Below are 14,470 nucleotides of genomic sequence, written 5' to 3' on the forward strand. Positions count from 1 at the left end.
TGATATTTTCCCTTTTCAATTTTTTAATATTTAGAATGTGTCTCAATAACTGAGTTATGTAACATTTTACACATTGATAATTATTTACATTGGATAAATTCTCTCATTTTTACGGAGGTTTTTACCATTGTTGAGATTTTAAAACAATATTATATGCAAACATATAATGAAAACTTTAATGCCATAATTAAATAACTCTTTACACTACAAACTGGTGGTTTACTTTAGTTTTGAAAAATCACATAAACATTTAATATTATATTTAATATAAAAGATTAAATTATTTAAATATTTTTCTTACACTCTAATAAGAGTATTAACCACTCACTATTGTTTCTTTAGTTTTTACACTTGTTGTAAATGTTTAACTTTTACCTTTCACACTTTTTTTCAACTTTTATTATTTTTTCATTATATATATATATATATATACATATAGGGACGTCCCTAGATTTAAAAACATCCCTAGATTTGAAATCTAGGGACGTCCCTAGATGATGTTTTTCCATATATATATATATATAATTTTTAATGTATTCTAATTTTTTTATAAAATAAACAAATCATTGTTTATACTATTCATTAACCATAAAAAAAATTTAAACTCTTGGCTTTACGTATGAAACTCCTTTGCTTTAATTGAACTATATATCTTGAACATTCTGATATGTGGTTTTTCATAGTTTGAATATCTTTACATATTGCCACAATATTAACATTCAATGTTATTTTTTTTTTACACATGTTACAAATGTTTAATTGCTTTCACCTTTCATCCTTCTTTTCAGCTTTTGTTACTTTTTATTTAATTATATAAATCACCACATGTGGACAAAAATTGAAAATGACCATTTTTAAATTTTTGTTTTACAAGTGTTGTGGAATAAACATGAGCAATATTTAAAAATTAAGAAAAAACATATGATTTGATGGTGGAGCATGGTAATCACATTGGACTTTTTCTCTTCATTAAATTAATGTATTATTCTCTTCTGTGCCCACAAAAAGACAAGATTAAAACTAGAAACTTTTGACTCTTAAGTTCTTAACAAATTACACTAATAAAGCAACATTAGGGTTACCCCACAAAAATAATATTGCTAAATAAGTAAACAATGACATTATTATTATTCTAATTTATCATTAAGGGCCCATGGAAACATCCCCACTAGTTTTTGTGTTGGAATTATACTATAGGACAATCAAAAATATATTCCTGTTATTTTACACCTTAAAATGAAATAAAAAAAAAGAAAAAAGAAAAATTCTAGTTTAAATGATCGAAATGATAATTGCTTATGGTTGTTTATATTTGTGTCCGTCTTCCTCCGAACATTGAATCTTGCAATGAATCTTGGAAGTGTGTATTCCTGCATGCCCTTAAAACTTTTTACAATTTAATTAATTTCCTTTTTCCTTTGTTGACTTAGATTCTTTAAAATGAAATAATAATAATAATAATAATAATAATAAAGTTAATAATATATATTTGTTTAAATGTGGATAAACCACTTGTTAATGCAATCGCACTATTTAAATTGGCATGATTTGACACCAAAACAAGATGATGTGGTAACCATGGTGACAAGGCATAATTGATGACATGGAAAGCATGGTGACATGGCATGGAGACTTTGCTTGCAAGGCAAAACATCTTGGAGATCTTGGTGGAATTATTTTTAGTAAGTCTATAACATGGAGGATATTATCTTGAAGATCTTGGTGGAATTATTCTTGAAAACATAAAGACAAGATCATATTAAGACCATATTTAGGTGATTTGATTGAAGACTAAATATGGTGGAGCTTAATTGAAGAAATATCTATTCATGGTATGAATGAAGGCTAATTGAAGATATGTTTGAAGATTTGAATATATGGTTGGGGGAGAAGAAGTGACCCCAACAAGAGCAGGAGAGGCTAGCGGAAGAAAAAGTATAGATACTCCCACTAGTGCTGAAGAAGAGGCTGCTACTATTCTAAGTGAAGTTCTAGGTGATCTACACCGACATGCTGAAGTACCTATAGAAATAGAACATGTCGCAGCACCAGTTATAACATATTCTGCAACATCTGACAGTTCACATAGTTCTGATGAGATTCCACTAAAAGATCGTGTTGCCCAGATTGCTAAAATGGAAAGAAAGCAGTGTTTGAGAAGAAGGCCCTGTCAAAGAAAAAATCCCAGAAGAAGAAAGAGAAGGTTAGCAAGTCCAAGAGGAAGTCTTTCGCAGATCCCGAAGTAGAAGCCTCTCCAAGGCCCAAAAGGAGTTGTACTGAAGCAGCAAAACAGGGGGAGAAACCATCAGTAAGTTCTAAGAAAGAAAAGAAGAAGAAGACAACCCAATAGGCAAAAGATAGTGATGAAGACAGATTCCTTGATAAAGCATCCAAGAAGAAGTTTGAGTCTGTTGAAGAGAGAGGTATTGTGGTTGAAAGAATTATTGATGAGGTGCCATTTGAGAAGTTTGGGCTGACCAAGTTATTACAAGAAAGGAGTCTGTACAAGTCTGCAATATTTCCAGAAAGTTACAGCTTTGTCTCTAGTTTAGGAATTTTACAATAATCTGCTGCCATCTGACAAAGGCATCACTAGAGTTTATGTTCGAGGTAAGTGGACCTTTTAGTCCAGCCCGCATGAATAGATTCCTAGAGTTTAAACCAGAGGTGAAGGACAACTATGAAGAAGGGCTGGAGCTGAATGAGGAAGTGCTAAAAGAGATTACTGGAGGAAGAACGGAGTCATGGGGAGTAGAGTCAAGAATTCCAGCCTGCACCCTCACAGCCAAGTATAATATTTTGTTTAAACTTGGCATTCATAATTGGTTACCAGTCCCACACAACTCCAGTATAGTAAAGGAACTCGCACTGTTATTGTTTGCTATTGGAACTGGCAAGAAATTCAATCTGGATAAGCTGATCTTCCAAAATATTGTGAAAGAAGCTGACTGTACAAGCTCCACAACATCACTTGGGTATCCTGCACTGCTGTCGCAGTATTTGTTACAACATGAAGTACAACTCAGGAAGGGAGAAGCAGTCACAGCAGTGAAGAAGCTGAAGATTTCGCAAAAGCTGTTCAGCCCAAGTAAGAAAATTGATTTACCTGTAGGACGGGTGTCTCCACCACCAATGCCAGAAAATGCAGAAGAGGCGAACATGTTGGTTGAAAAAGAATATGAGAAGATGTTGAAGGAACAGCTAGAAGACGTGGAGAGAAGGCAAAGGTCATTGTCTGCAGAGTTATTCATCATTGCCCAATAGAAGCAGAAAATTCTATCTCACCTTGAAATCCTTGAGAAGAAGAGAAGAGAAGCTGATGCCAACAACTCAGGGGGAGATGAAGACTAGGAAACCTGCCAAAAAGGGAAGTTGCTGAAGATGGTATAACAAAGCTTACAACAATTCATGAAAACTTCGGCATCAATTATGTCACAAAGGGGGAGAAGTGTGCTAGCACCAGACTGACTTGTTTTTTTTTTTCATTTCTTGGACATTTGGACATTTAGTCTCTTTGTTGGTTATGAACATTTTAATGGTTGTTAATCATATTGTGTCTCACTAGTTGCAGTTTGTAATATTTTCTCAGTACTGTGTAGGCAACTAGATGAAATCTTGTGGCACTCCTGGTTTCTGTTCTCTAGTTGATGTTGTAATTGTAAGTTGTAACAGTGTCAGTCTAGTCTGTGTTCTAGTCAGTGTTGTAACATGAGTTAGTCTGGGTGCAGAAGCAGTTGTGTCAAATTATGCCAAATGGGGAGATTGTTAGTGTAACCGCACTATTTAAATTGGCATGATTTGACACCAAAGCAAGATGACGTGGCAACCATGGTGACAAGGCATAATTGATGACATGGAAAGCATGGTGACATGACATGGAGACTTATCTTGGAAGGCAAAACATCTTGGAGATCTTGGTGGAATTATTTTTAGTAAGTCTATAACATGGAGGATATTATCTTGAAGATCTTGGTGGAATTATTCTTCGAAACATGAAGACAAGATCATATCAAAACCATATTTAGGTGATTTGATTGAAGACTAAATATGGTGGAGCTTAATTGAAGAAATATCTATTCATGGTATGAATGAAGGCTAATTGAAGATATGTTTGAAGATTTGAAGACATGCCTATTGTTGGCATGATTAAGTTGATTAATTGAAGATCTATTCTTGTGAAGATTTGAGGACCAAAGTTGGGTGAATTGAAGATCAAGTTTGGAGAATCTTTGAAGACCAAACTTGGAAGGTTGAAGTCTAAGTTTGGCAAGTCTCATGAAGAAGCACAAGGATGTGCACCCCTTGCGAGGGGACTGCGTGAACTGCGGAGGTAGGTTAGTTGCCGGCAATCAGGATCGGGAGATTTGACTGCATCGACTAGGACTAAGCATAACCGGGAGGTTGATGGGTCTTGAGGTCGTCCGCAACGTAACCAGAACTCAATCAAGTCAGTAGTCAGAGCCATGTTGCAACTTATGTTACAACAGGAGTTGTAACAGCTAATTTCGGAAGGTTTTAAATTAATAGCCGCAGAGATTCCAAAAGAGGTATGTGCTATATTTGGGACGTTGAGGCATCTATATAAGCCACCTTGCTCGTAGATTGTAGGTGTGACTCTTGGAGGAGAGTGGGTGAGCACTAGACAATCTAGAGAGGGTAGCGTTTTTTATTGTTGAGTGAGTGAGTGGCAAGTGTTTGTACTCATCTATTTTTACCTCTTCTAGTGGATTGTTTATTTCCAGCCTTGGCCCCCCAGACGTGGGCGAGTGGACGCCGAACTGGGTTACCAACGTCGTGTTTCTATTTGTTTGTTGGTTTGTGTGAAATTTCTATGAGTGCTTTAGTGTTCCCTAAAACCCACAAACCACACCGGCAGAACTAACACCACTTCTATTATACTACAATCCTCCACATAATCGGTGCGGAAGGGATAAAAGATCTAAATATTAAACCACTAAATGTGGTAATATAACTCGAGCCAACAACAAAAACAAAACAATAACGATAATGAAAGGAATAAAGGATATCCTCAACGCTCTAGTAGAAAGCGCCTTAGCCCGTGCTTTGACTCTGCACTGCCAGGGCCTCACTAGATTCTACAGCACTTCACAGCACGAGGGCCAAAAAACTCGATATAAATAAAAAAAAAAATACTATTTGAAAAAAATAGGTTGTGTGAAATTGATATAAGAATAGATGGATAAAAACTAATTGGGTTTGTTTAACCACTTGATCACTAACAATTTTTCTCCGGCCATCTACCTTGAATTTTCTAATGCTTTTAGCCACATGATTATCAATGGTTGGAATTGGTCCTCTTCTAAAAGATGAACATGATATAATCCAATGTTTGATATCTTGCCAATGTTTTTCATAACCTTACCATGATGTCTCTTTCCAATTGCTTTACACGAGCTTATGGTTAAGCCTTTTTTTTTCCAAAAGGAACAAAACTAGTTTGACTAAATTATGAACTTTGTAGTTCTAAAATTATAATTGACTTAATTTGATCGGACACTGATATTTTGGTTTCAATGAGGGTTTTAAGATTTAAAATTTTTCAAGAGAATTAATATTAAAATTAATTAATCAAGTGCATGAATACAATTTATGCTTGATAACAACTTTTTTTCCTCTATTAAATACACATAGTTTTCATGTCTTAAAATATTGGTATGTTGAGTTGTGAGGAATTCTATACCATTCACAAATTTTAAAAATAAATAAATAAATAAATAGAAATGTGCACAATATTGTCATTGACTATTACTTACAAAAATTTCATAATTTCCAATGTTTTATCAAAAATCTATTTAGCTTAAATAATAAAGCATGCGGTGTTTGCCATCTAATTCATAATTTTATTATTATTATTATTTTTGATACTATGTGACAAATACCCCCATTCGAGGTTAATAGTCAAAGACTTGCACTAATGTGAGCAACATCTTGCCCCTAACCTTGCGTAGGTTTTGAGCCCGAATCTTCTTAAAATGATAATCTTATACAAAAAACTAGGTACCAATAGACCAAGAGGCTGATGGTATAATTTTATCTTTTCATAATTACAATTTATTTAAAATAATGTAGGAATTTGCAACATATGATATTCCAACAAGAATTTAAATAATAATAATAATAATAATCATAATTGCACCGAAAAAAAAGGTGTTAGAAAAACCATAAAATAAGGTGGGACCCAAAACCAACCAAAGTGAAGTCGCTTTGCCACTTGACTCAACCTCTTTTTTCCTCCACCTCATCATCAACTTTTTTATCCTTTCAAATGGAGCCAATTTAGCTGACAAATTTTAATTAATAAATTAAAAATTTATTTAATTAATTAATTTGTTTATTTTTGGTCGTTTAATTGACAATATACTTGGAATCTCATTAAAAAAAATATAGATTTCTTTTACTTAGTACTTATTTACATACATAAAGATTTAAATACAATATCATTTAAGTGACAGAATGATCTATAACTCAAATCAATTTTGTTGGTTCAATAATAATTTATAGATTAGCTTGTATTAATTTCTAAAACAATAATTTTATTAGAATATGCTATTATTTTTTATAACATATATAGGTGTGATTAACACCTTTTTAAGTTAAGTAAATTTTCAGTTTTGATGATTTATAATAGAAGCATTTTTATACATCAAACAAATAAAAAATAATTTAGTCTTAAATAAATGTTTTTGTGCAATGAAAGAAAAAACAAATTGATATATATATATATATATATATAGTTTCAATTATTTTCTGGTGTGAATTATTCTTTTTCATAACTTTCTTTTAATTTAAATATTGTAATTTTTTTTTATCATATAAAAATTATATATATATTTTTTTGAATTTGACAAAACATTCTAAGCAACTTTCAAAGAATCAATAATAATTGAATAATTTTTAAGTGGTTGTTTCTCGAAGAAAATTTAAAGAATTCAATTAAACAAGAGTTAACAACTTTCAACCAACAATCTCCCAACAATACAGTGAATCTAACTATTAATCAATTCTTTTTTTAATTCTCTCAAATTTTTTATAAAAAAAATTCAATGAAGTTTATGTATAAAAATTTCATTTAAAATAATGAACGGTCTATATTTAATTTCATTTATAACATGTTCTTTTTATTTTAATCAATTTAATTTCCGTGTGACACTATTGACCATTCAAACAAAATATAAACACATTACTCGCTTAAAAAATTAAAATAGATAAGACAGAATTTTTTTAAAAAACTTTTTATTAATTAATTAAAAAAATAAATACAAAATTTTCCATAAACAAAATATTGGCGTAATTATATTAATATTAATACACCTTGTACAATCCAAAGATAATAATAAAAATAATAACTATTATTATTATTATTATTATTATTATTATTTAACATTTTTTTAAAAAAATGGATAAATCATAAATTTATTAAAAAAGTAACAGACAAACACGCAAACAAACAAACAAACAAAAGACCAAAAGAAACTACAGAAGCTAGTGGCTCTCATTAGGGGTGAAGCACACTTAGAGGAAAAGTAAAAACAAATGGAAATACAGAGCAAAGGAAAGAAAAACAGTTAAGCTAGTGAAGTTCACTATCTGGTGTCTCATGCCTGACCAAACTATCTGAAGTAGTCAACTAATCCCTATTTGGCTCGTGAATCATATTGCAGGTGTTAGATGAAACTTTAGCGCTCATGAAATTCAGGGAGCGCTTAACCTTCTGAGAAGCTTCAGTTGACAACTGTCAAGTGCTGGTGTGGATCTGTGACTGATGGAAACCAAGAAAGTAGCATATTAGAAATTTTAAAAATAATCAAATTAAAAGATAAAATAATTAAATTAAAGATTCAGTTATTTCTCATTAAACCAACTTCAATCAAGCAAATATCAGCCCAAAGGCCCCCCACTATACAATCCTCGCATCTTCACTTATTCTATCCTACTCCAGCACACATGATCCACGCATTTACCTCGAGATCCGATACGTTTAGGATCTAGAGGGAAGTGTGCGGTTATCTCTACTTGTAGAAGCGTTTACTTCACGCCGCCTGAGGGTCAATAAATCAAGGAGCCAGATATTGCCAGCTGTGTTATTATCATTTGATAAACGAATCCCAGCCGTTGATTTGCCAAGATCAAAACGAAACCACGAGTTCGAGCTCATAAAACGACAAGAAAACGGAACCCATTGAGTACCCTCCTCAGCCGCAAATGATTGACCGCCTTTGTGGCCGTTATGCACCGTCCGATCTCAATCCAGTGGTCTGTGTTCCTCGCCCATTGTTTTCTCAAAGAGAACGTGTCTTGTTCTTTCCGTTTTCCATTTGCTGTCCTTCTAAATTTGAATTTTATTTAATACCATTATCTTTTTGTCCCTTTTATCAGATTTCTCCGGTAAAGTATTTATTTTATAGTTTCCAAAATTAAATTCTAAAATCAGGCAGAGTGAGACGAGTGTTTAAAATTAAGCAAAGTGAAACACGGGTGTTTATGGAACTTACTTCATGTTCTATACACATCTTTATGTTTATTAACGATGAAAAAAATAATAATAAGAATAAAATAATAAAAAAATTTTATTAATGAGTTTAAATGGAATTTTATTTGCTAGAATTAATATTTTTATATGTATATATAAAAGATTTCTACGCATTTTTAAAAATAAAATATTTTTAATTTAAAATTATTAAAATAAAAGGTATATTTTCATTTTCCACTCAAAAAAGCCGTGACTAAGTGGTATATATTTATAAAACAATCTATAAATTTTCAATAATTTATGGCATCATCATTCCGCTCTTATTTTGGATCACTCTCTATTTTTTTTTAAAAAAACACTAATTTAATTAGACCTATTAAAAATATATATATAGGAAAATGCTCTCTCTCAGTGTACTCAACTATCATGTGCTTCTCATCTTTCACGAGATTAAAGAGTCGGACTTGTATTTCATCTTAATGATAACCGGACCAAACCACTTGGCCAAGATTTTTTAGTAAATAAATAAAAATAAAAAAAATAAATTATATCTATTTAAAAAAATCCTAACAATTAATTTTAAACTTACAACACAACCCAAAAAAACGTTTCCAACCGATGATGGGAAACGACCTTCTTCTAAGTCGGTAAAGAAAAGACCTCAAGGGCAAAAAGGTAAATTCAACCCTAAGGCTCTATATAATAAACTCCAGGGACAAACAATCCCCAGAGTTCTTGACAAACATTCTCTCTTTCATCTTCGCCGCCGCCACCGTCGCCGCCGCCGCCTCCGGGAATGCATCAAGATGCGAAGATCCAACCCTGACCTCGCCGGCAAACGCCGACGCCACTCCGGCCGTTCCTGCCATCGTAAGCACGTCGAAGACGGGTAGTCCTTTTCACCTCCGCCATATCTGTCTGTCTGTCTGTCTCTCTTTCTCTGTTCACCTTTTCATTGCGGCATATCATCGAGCACTTGATCTTCATCCATGGAGGACATCCCTTCGCCCACCGAAGGCCGTAACGTGCTTCACGGCCGCTACGAGCTCGGCCGTGTCCTCGGCCACGGCACCTTCGCCAAGGTCTACCTCGCACGCAACCTCCGCACCAACCGTCACGTCGCCATGAAAGTCGTTGGCAAAGAGAAAGTCCTCCGCGCCGGTATGATTGAGCAAGTGAAGCGCGAGATCTCCGTCATGAAAATGGTGACCCATCCAAACATCGTCGAGCTGCACGAAGTCATGGCTACGCGATCCAAGATCTTTTTCGCTATGGAGCTCGTCCGCGGCGGCGAGCTCTTCTCTTTGGTCGCTCGTCGTGGCCGGTTGCCGGAATCCACCGCTCGCCACTACTTTCGTCAGCTCGTCTCCGCCATCGACTTCTGCCACGGCCGCGGTGTCTATCACCGTGATCTCAAACCGGAGAACCTCCTCCTTGACGACGATGGCAATCTCAAAGTCGCCGACTTTGGCCTCTCTGCTTTCGCTGAGCATGTCCGCCCGGACGGCCTTCTCCATACCACCTGCGGCACGCCGGCCTATGTTGCGCCGGAGGTCATCGGAAAGAAGGGCTACGACGGCGCAAAAGCTGATCTTTGGTCCTGCGGTGTCATCCTCTACGTTCTCCTCGCTGGATTCCTCCCGTTTCAGGATGATAATCTTGTGGCCATGTACAAAAAGATCCACCGCGGTGACTTCAAGTGCCCACCGTGGTTCTCCTCCGACGCTCGCCGGCTGATCACCAAACTCCTCGATCCCAATCCCAGTACTCGCATGACTGTCTCTAAACTCGTTGAAACTCCATGGTTCAAGAAGTCATCCCTCCCAAAGCCGCCACCTTTAGCACCTCCGGCCAAAAAGGAAGGGGAGGAGCCGGAGAGCATGAATGCCTTCCATTTGATCTCACTCTCAGAAGGGTTCGATCTCTCGCCATTGTTTGAAGATGGTGTGAGGAAAAGAGAGGAAGGGATGAGGTTCGCGACGAGAGAGCCGGCTAGTGGAGTGGTGGCGCGGCTGGAGGGTGTGGCGGAGCGCGCAGCGGGGAAGTACAAGGTGGTGAAGAGTGGAGCTAGAGGAGTGAGGCTTGAAGGAGAAGAGCGTGGCCGGAAAGGGAAGCTCACCGTGGCAGCTGATATCTTCGCGGTGGCGCCATCGGTGCTTGTCGTTGAAGTGAGAAAAGATGGCGGCGATACGCTTGAGTACCACCGGTTTTGCAGCGACGAGCTCCGGCCTGCTCTGCAAGACATTGTCTGGGCCGCCGGCGGCGACGCTCAGCCGACCGCCGCCTGAAAAAGCTACCACCTTTTCATGGTCTTCATAGTGCTGCTCACTTATTTGATTGTTAATTTCAGTGGAAAATTAATGTTTTTTTTTTAATATTGGCAAAGACCATCTCTTTTATTGTTATTGTTGTATTGTTGTCTGTGATTTGGCTTGTCATTGTTGTTCTCTGGTTTTTCCTCTGCTTTTTTCTTATGTATTTTGTTATATTGTGTGTTGTTGTTCTGAGGACTTTGTTGTGTGATTTGGTAAGTGATTGTTGTTGAATTAGGTTTTCTGCTGCCAAAGTTGCAAGCTTTTTTCTTTTGAATTTTATTGTATTATGTGTTGTTCGGTGGAATTTGCTGCGAGATTTGGGAAGTGAATGTTGTTCAATTGGTTTTTCTGCTGCTGAAAGTTGCAATTATTTTTCTTTTGTATTTTGTTGTATTGTGTGTTGTTGTTGTTCTGTGGAATTGGTTGCGTGATTTGGGAAGAGATTGTTGTTCAGTTGGTTTTTCTCTGCTAAAGTTGCAAGCTTTTTTCTTCTGTATTTTATTGTATTTTGTGCTGTTGTTCTGTAGAGTTTGTTGTATGATTTGGAGGTGATTACTGTTCACTTGGCTTATCTGTTGCTAAAGTTGCAAGCTTGAAAGCTTGTGATTCTGCAACTTGCTTTCACTTTCTATGTTTGTACAAAGTGTTCAATTATTTGTGGGGAGGCAGATCAATGGGATTTTGTCATAACTTTTTTTTTTCCTTTTGTTTTTTCACTGCTCTACAGAGTGCAGGGTACTGAGTGCAGTAAATGTGATGTCTATTATTTGAGGATGCAGAAGGCTGATGAAGAAATGATGATGAGCATGTGGAGGAGGTGGAAATGAGCAATCTCTTGTGGCTAGTAAGCTAAGGATGAAAATTCATGTGGCATTGATTTTTTTTGGGTTAAATTCAGTCTTCATTCAGTGGTCTGTTTTCACTCAACTGATTAATTTACTGCAGTGAATTTTCAAGTAATATATAAAATACACTTTTCAATCTCATTTTAACATGTTTTTTAAGAAACTTTGGTTACTAGGGTTGCAATTGCAGTGTGATAAGATATTTGATTTTTTTACTGAAAGTTGAGAGTTTTACTCCTCTCAATATGTGGTTAAAAGTGTAAATAAAATATGTAAAGGATGGTTTATGTGTATTGTAAAGTAAAAAAAATTTTACTGTCTGTTTTTTGAATTTGAGATTGTCCAATTTTTAATTTATTTATGGTTTTTTCTCACTCTTTTGTATATATATTGTGTGCTTATAGTTTTTATGTGCATGCATGAAAGTGTTTTCATTTATATTTTTAATTTTTCTACCATCTAATGTAATGTAACTAACACCTGTTAGGTTTAACACAAATAATAATTTTGATATTATACCTTTTCTTTTAGTTATAATAAAAAAATTTTATTATTTTGATCTCACTGGAAATATCTTTTTGGTTCCTTATATATATATATATATATATATATTCATTTTAGCTATATTTAATGTACAAAATTTTCAATTATGCTTTGGAAGTAATTGGGATTAAACGGCACCACCACTTGTTATAAAATGGTCATATCTAATCATATTAATTGTTGTGTTAAACAAAGGAGATTAAAAATATCTAATCATATTAACTATTGTGTTAAATGAAAGAGATTAAAAAGGACAAATTTATATAGGCAAAAAAATTAATAATAAAGAATCTCAATTTAAGATGAATGACTTTGATTATTTTTTATTTAAAAATAAATAAACCATATCCACTAAAATAATTAAAAGTCTACATTTCATTAAGAAAGAAAAGGATGATAAAGAAAAGACTATACAAGAGATACATGTATAGCAATAATTGATCCGAAAAATCACACACCTTAAAACATATGAGAAGTCTCATCTATCACAAATGAAGGTTAGGTTTCATTGTACCAATAGGTTCAGATTTACTTGATATGAAACATACAGGCATGACATGGAATAAAAGACAAATCTTTATCTCAACATTTTGGTTTTGTAAGGTTTACATCAACTTCTTTGGTGCAATTAATTAAAGTGTGTTGATATGTCTCTTCTGTCTTGGAATCAACATTTAGTTTGCAAAATGGGTTGCTATATATATATAGCAAATTCATTTTGCTTAGTTTGTAAGAATATTGGAAACAACAATTAATAATATGATTTACTAAAACATATGGAATAAAAAGCCACGACGTATTTAATTATGTAATTAAAGTGTTTATATTTTTCCTGAGGAGATGGATTTGAACCTCATCACATATAGAATAAAAGTATGAAAACATTAATAAAATATTAATTTTATGTTTATGCATGTCTTTCACAAGTGATTGGTATACATTCTTTTAAAACAATAATTAAAAAGATATTAAGGAGATTTGTTGAAAGAAACAAGGTTAGGATTGATGAATGAAAAGAACAGGTGAACTGAAGAGTTGAAGCACCAACACATGGCTTCTCCGAAGAAGATTGAAAGGTGCAATTAATGATTTATCAATGAAGGTATACATATATGATTCCAAAATATGAGGCTTTGTTGGTTGTGCATGGTTGCATGTGCATATTTTTTTAAGGGTTTATGTAATAGGTATATTTCATTAACTTTAAGTTATTGATCATTTTCACATCCTATTTTGACTCTCAAGTAGAGAGAATCGTATGTTGTATTTATGTTGATGTTTTTGATCGATAGTGTTGTTTTAAATATATATATATATATATATATAAGGATGTTTTATACTTGTAATTTTTTACTTGTTGTATCATTGGATATTATTCAAAAAATAAGAGTACTTTTATTTCGGATAAAAATCTTTGTGATTATTTCATTAATTAAAACGAATTTGTACATTTTCTATACTTTTTCAAAAATCATGATTTGTTTGTTCAAATTAATTATATATTTAATATTTATTCTAAATTAAAACTTCAAACAATTGTTCTATTGGGGTGATAAGGGTTGGCAAATCTCTCCCTCCTTCTCTCTCCATAGATATATATGTATATATATTAAATAATTTTATTAAAAATTCATTACGTTTCACAACATCATCTATCTAAGTTGTTGGATATGTGCTTTATCTCATTATTTTGCCAATAATGAGAGGTCAAATAGATGTTGGGTGGAAATTCAACTCATCATGTTTTCCATAAGAATTTCTAAGTAATAGCAAAACCAAATGCCAAGTTTGGTGGGAAACTCAACTCACTAGATTTCTCATTAAGATTCATAAATCAACAGAGATATCAAATACAAAGTTAGGTGTAAATTTAAGTCTGTAGGCTAATAACAAGAAATATTTCTTATAGTGGTCTCTCTTTCTGTGAGACATTGCCATCATTAAAGCAACAAATATATATATATATATATATATAACCTTAAGTGGTCATTTGGTGGGGGTAATATCAGATTACCCCAGGGATGTAAACTAGGTAATCTTATATTATCTCGTTTAATTATATAAAATATGAAATATTATATTTTCTAAAAATGTGATAACTTGGCTAATATTGTTGGGAATGTGATTACTAGTTAACTCAATGGTGGTAATCTCACATTCCCGGCGGAATATCAAATTTTTTTTTCCCGTTAAACCCTTTAAATTCAACAAAAATTTAAAAGTATTAACTTAAAAAAACTAATTGTTTTTTTAAAGATGATAATATAATATCTTTA

The 14,470-nt window shown here is 33.7% G+C and overlaps 1 protein-coding gene across 1 annotated transcript; it reads left to right on the forward strand.

The window, feature by feature from the left end:
* Nucleotides 1-9,212: 9,212 nt before the first annotated feature.
* On the forward strand, nt 9,213-11,073 carry LOC120279197 (CBL-interacting protein kinase 6-like). Its single transcript, XM_039286061.1, has one exon. It carries the CDS (start codon nt 9,481-9,483, stop codon nt 10,777-10,779), a length of 1,299 nt encoding a protein of 432 aa, XP_039141995.1. The 5' UTR covers nt 9,213-9,480; the 3' UTR covers nt 10,780-11,073.
* The last annotated feature ends 3,397 nt before the right edge of the window (nt 11,074-14,470 follow it).

The sequence above is a fragment of the Dioscorea cayenensis genome, chromosome 16 (assembly GCF_009730915.1).
Source record: "Dioscorea cayenensis subsp. rotundata cultivar TDr96_F1 chromosome 16, TDr96_F1_v2_PseudoChromosome.rev07_lg8_w22 25.fasta, whole genome shotgun sequence".
Taxonomy (NCBI): Eukaryota; Viridiplantae; Streptophyta; class Magnoliopsida; order Dioscoreales; family Dioscoreaceae; genus Dioscorea; species Dioscorea cayenensis.

What these genes read in the sequence shown, in the direction of transcription:
- LOC120279197 (XM_039286061.1), top strand. Translation starts at nt 9,481, where the DNA reads ATGGAGGACATCCCTTCGCCCACCGAAGGCCGTAACGTGCTTCACGGC.